At 38.5% G+C, this 5,542-nt stretch overlaps 1 protein-coding gene across 1 annotated transcript; it reads left to right on the forward strand.

The window, feature by feature from the left end:
* Window positions 1–3,685: 3,685 nt before the first annotated feature.
* On the forward strand, window positions 3,686–4,477 carry LOC122890259 (acyl-coenzyme A thioesterase THEM4-like). Its single transcript, XM_044225956.1, is given in 2 exon segments — window positions 3,686–3,853; window positions 3,855–4,477. Coding segments are annotated over 2 exon segments (723 nt in total). The 3' UTR covers window positions 4,410–4,477.
* The last annotated feature ends 1,065 nt before the right edge of the window (window positions 4,478–5,542 follow it).

Consider the following 5,542-nt stretch of genomic DNA (forward strand, 5'->3'; position numbering starts at 1 on the left):
AAATATTTCACTTAAAAAAATTATGTTTCTTTACTGTTTAAAGTGTCCTCAGTTTATATAAGATTTTCCAACTAAGTACACACTATTCTCTGCTGCTCTTTTTAGGGAGCAGAGTAGAAATTCTATCCCCAGAAGAGCAGTTATCATTATTAAATCCAATCTGCAAGGGTACATATAAAACAACAAGCCTTATTAATGACCTACTCATAAACTAATCAAACAAGTGACTCATTAAAAAAAAAATTAACCTTGGGCATATCAGCTCTACTCAGGCCCTTGAACTTCCTTGTTTTGCTCATTTTCCTATAACTTCAGAGAAGGAAATAAAGGTTAAACACCAAGTATATCAATATTCAAATTTCTAAAAACATTTAAACCTACATTTAAAAATAGTCATTTTAAAACAAAGGTTGATTTGATTGAGTAAAAATTTCTAGTACTCACTGCAAACGCATCACCACTAAAAAGCAATAGGACTAGGTGCTGTCCATGCCTAAGTGTACAAAAAGAAAATCATAGTGATAAAGTTGAACTTAAGACAGTAATTCAGGCATTTTCAAATTAAAATGTCATCTAAGTTGCATTTTTCTCTAATCTTAATCGTGATTTTTCCAGTAGATCATTCTCAGAAAACTGTAGGTTACTTAAGTGATTGAACCTATGAATAACTGGTGGTGAGACACAGAGTACTTGCACTGATATACTTAAAAGGAGGATGACTGTCTTTTTTTCACTTGTGTAGATAATGTAAATATTTTCAACTTACAAAAAACCTACTATTAAAAAACTAAGCGTTGCCCATAAATCTAAACTTCACCTAAATTTTCAGCTCTATTTCTATTAACAGGGGAAGTTAATTGCCAGATAAAAGAATATCAATTTCAGGACCAGCTGTTTGGATTTGTGTTAATAATAATGAACAATAATAATGTAATTGTGTAGTAATATTATTAACAAAGTGTTAATAATAATAATGTACAATGTTGTACAATAATGTACAACACTGTACATGATATATGCAAGTATTCCATTCACAAAATAGTCAGAGATGGCAATATACCAGTATCTGTTCAACCCAGTTAATTTATTGCCATTCACAAAGGAGATGTATGTGCATTAAAGTCTGCATTAAATACATACTTGCATGATGCCATAGTTACAAGGTCAGAAACTAAACTTGCCTCATCAAAATCTTAAGGAATGAACATCTTTGAAGTATTCCTTAAGAATTCAGATTCTCGGGGGAGGAGCAAGATGGCAGAGGAATAGAAGGCCTAAATATCTTTGAGTCCCAGGAGTTCAACTAGATGGTTATCAAACCACTCTGAACACCTACAAATTCAACAGGAGATCTAAAAGAAGAATGGCAGCAATTCTAGGAACAGAAAAGCAACCACTTTCTGGAAGGTATGACTGGCAGAGAAGTGAATCCAAGGTGATATATGGGAAGAGAGACTGCCGGGGGAGGGACCAGCTCCTGGCAAGTGATAGAGTAGCAGAGCAAAAAATCAGAAAATTTAGAAGTCTGCTCCACTGAGGGATGCCTCTCCAGAGGCTAAGCAGCAGGGGTGGAGCTCTCATGGGGACAGTGTGGTCTCAGGACCCACAGGGACAAAAAAAAACAGGGATGTCTGAGTGTGGCAGAGCTCCCAGGTATCACAGGGAAGCCAGCTTTAGAGACAGAACTGAGAAGTGGGCTCGTAGCTCAGGATTACCTTACACTGTGATCTGAGGTGCAATTGGGTCATTGCTCTTTGGGCAGGGGCCCCACAAGTGACAGATCCAGCGAGACTTACCTTCCTCCTCCAGGAGGAGTGATGCAGGAGTGTGCTACAGGAATCCACTGGGTTTGGAAACTCCAAATGGGGCCCTGCACCAGAGACAGAAACACTTGGTCACAGGCTGGGTGATCAGAGAGTGTGGCGGGAGACCAGGGAGACAGGAGGGATTGACTGCTTTTCTCTGAGGGCACACTGAGCAGTGGGGCCCTGAGCTCTTGGCTCCTACAGACCAGAGATTGGCAGGCCACCATTTTCATTCCTGTCCTCCAAAACTATACAGAAAGTGTTCAGGGAACAAAAGCTACTGAGAGTGAACCCAAGCAGATAACTTAGCCTGGTCCCTGGCAAGAGGGGTGCAATTACACTTTGGGCAAAGACATTTGAGAATCACTGCAACCGGCCTTTCTCCCAAGAGATCAGCAAGAACATCCAGCCAAGACCAAGCTCACCAATCAATGAGAATTGTGAAACTCCAGAGCTTATGGAAAGTAGCACATAGAATTCATGGCTTTTTTCCCATGATCCTTTAGTCTTTCAAAGTTAAATTTTTTCAATTTGATTTTTATCTTATTCTATCTTTTTAAAAATTTTCCTCTTTCCTATTTTAACATTTTTAACTATTTTATCTTATCAATAGCTTTTTAAAAATGTTTTTTAATTTTCATTGTTATAGTCATATTTTCTCTCTTCATTGTATTTTACCTAATTTCTTACATACATATAGGTTTTATTTTTCCTTAAAATTTTGGGATACTCTTTCTCTAATAGATCAAAGTATACCCTAAATCTAGTGCATAGCTTTGTTCTAGTCTCCAACCTGATCACATTCTTCCCTCTTTGCTTTTTCTTCTTTTTCAACTAACTTCTTATCAATTCTTTTTTTTGAATCTTTTTTAAATTCTCATCTTTACAGTTATAGTCCATCCCTTCATTGTTTTTACCCTTATTTTTGTATATATATAAGATTTTCTTTCTTTAAAATTTTTGGAGATAGTTTCTTCTAACAGGCCAAAATACACCCAAAATCAAATATATGTCTCTGTTCTCTTCACCAGCCTAATTATATATACTTATTTTTTCTTTTTTTCCTCCCCTGGTTTCATGTCTTTTCTGATTTGTTTTGTGTACATTTTTCTGGGGTCATTGCTACCCTTTTAGTATTTAGTTCTCTCACATATTCTTATCCAGATAAAATGACAAGGTGGAAAAACTTACCACAAAAAAAAAAAAAAAAAAAATCAAGAAGCAGTCCTGACGGCTAGGGACCTAATCAATATGGACATCAGTAAGATGTCAGAACTAAGTTCAGAATGACAATGATCAAGGTGCTAGCTGGGCTCACAAAAGCAAGGAAGATATAAGAGAATTCCTTTGTGGAGAAATAAAATCCTTTTCTGGAGAAATAAAAGAACTAAAATCTAACCAAGTTGAAATAAAAAAAGCTATTAATGAGGTGCAATCAAAAATGGAACCTCTTACTGCTAGAATAAATGAGGCAGAAGAGAGAATTAATAATGTAGAAGACCACATGATGGAGAATAAAGAAACTGAACAAAGGAGAGGCAACAACTACTGGACCATGAGGGGAGAATTTGAGAGATAAGGGATACCATAAGACGAAACAATATTAGAATAATTGGGATCCTATGAGAAGAAGAAAGACAGAGAGGGGCAGAAGGGATATTGGAGCAAATTAAAGCAGATAATTTCCCTAATTTGGAGAAGGGAAGAAGCATCAAAATGCAGGAGGCACAGAGAACCCCAATCAATGAAATGGATCAATGAAATCAATGATCAAGGGATCAATGAACCAATGAAAATGGATCCATACCCCACCATCTAATGGTAAAAATTACAAGTCTCGGCCAGGCCATTTGTGTCCGAACCCTGCGCCCCTCCGAGTGATGCTGTGGAGCTGCGTCTCCCGACTGCCGACGCCGGGAGTCCTCTGCTGCCCGCTGGGAGGCGCGTCCCCGCTGGCGAGGGACTGGTGGCCACTGCCTAGGTCATATTCATCAGAGGTTGTTCACATGGACCATTCTCTCCCCAACCCCAGCTGGAGCTAGGACATGGAGACTCATTTTTGACCAGTACATGACCAGCCATCATGAAGATGGCTCTTGGAAACATTTGCCTTCATATAAATTTACATCTTCTAAAAGGCTTGAAGAGGTCAAAATCTTTTTTCCTGATGTAAAGCCTGTGAAAGAAGAACCATTGTCACAGACTCGGCTCTTTCCCAGAAGCCTTGAGGAAGGTCTGGGGTTTGAATATGCGATGTTCCATAATCATGTTGAAAACAGGACAGTTTGCATATTGCAAGGAGGTCCTTACCTGCAAGGAATACCTGGATTCCTTCACAGAGGTGCCATTGCAACCATGATTGATTCTACTGTTGGTATGTGTGCAGTTTTAACTGGGGGATCTGTCATGACTGCCAATCTCAACATCAATTTTAGAAGGCCTATCCCCCTTTGTTCTGTTGTTGTGATAAATAGCCAGCTTGATAAAATTGAAGGAAGGAAACTGTTTGTTTCCTGTAATGTCCAAAGTGTGGATGAAAAGATTCTATACTCTGAGGCAACAAGCTTATTTGTAAAACTGGATCCTAAAAAAAGTTCGCCATAAAAGTTTCTGGTGCATTCTGCACCAACCTGCACTGGGATCTCCTTCCCTCCAGAAGAAGCTGGTGTCTCTGATCCTGCCCTGCTTACCCACTTTTGAGGTCCCCCCAGGGGGTGAAGCCTGCTAATACTGATCTTCCTGAACAAATCTTCGAAATACAACTCCAGGAGGTGTTAGCACCTTCTAAACTCTTTTAACACAGAAAGACTCTCTGTGACAGTATCAGCAGTTTTTTGTGTGTCCTCAGAATAAGTTTCTGGTTCTCCTAAATTTGAATGGGCTCCTTAAAGTTGCATATGCATAGTGTCTTCCCCATTACAGACTGAAGAAAATTCATATTGAAACTCTTACCACAAACTAGAAAATGCCAGAAAACTGAAGGAAGGGGTGTGTGTGTGTGTGTGTGTGTGTGAGAGAGAGAGAGAAAGAGAGAGAGAGGTAAATTACAAAGCTAGCTTTATTATATCCAAACAAAATCTTTTTGGCCACAGTAGGAAGCACAACTGGTTCCTATAGGAATGAATGATACCTCAACTCTGAATCCTAGGGATTAAATAGCTGTACCAAAAAAAAAAAAAAATTACAAGTCTCAGTGACAAAGAGAAAACCCTGAAAGCAGCTCAGGACAAGAGGTCTGTAACCTACAATGGTAGAAATATTAGAATGGCAGGAGATCTATCTATAGAGACCTGGCAGGCCAGAAAGGATTGGCATGATATAGTCAGAGCAATAAATAAGAAAAATGTGCAGCCAAGAATACAATATCCAGCTGGGCTGTTACTGAAAATAGATGGAGAGTTAAAAAGCTTCCAGGACAAATGAAAACTTAAGGAATTTGTAAACACCAAATCAGCCCTATAGGAAATATTGAAAGGGGGTCCTCTAAGCAAAGAGAGAGCCTAAAAGTAGCAAACCAGAAAAAACAGTGACAATATATAGTAACAGTCACCTTATAAGCAATACAATGGCACTAAATTCACACCTTTCAATAATTACCTTGAATGTAAATGGGCTAAATGCCCCAATCAAAAGACACAGTGTTTATCAAACTGAATTTTAAAAAAAAAAAAAAAAAGACCCATTGATATGCTGTCTGCAAGAAACTCATTTTAGACCCAAAGAGGCCTCCGGGTTGA

The sequence above is a fragment of the Neovison vison genome, chromosome 11 (genome assembly GCF_020171115.1).
Source record: "Neovison vison isolate M4711 chromosome 11, ASM_NN_V1, whole genome shotgun sequence".
Taxonomy (NCBI): Eukaryota; Metazoa; Chordata; class Mammalia; order Carnivora; family Mustelidae; genus Neogale; species Neogale vison.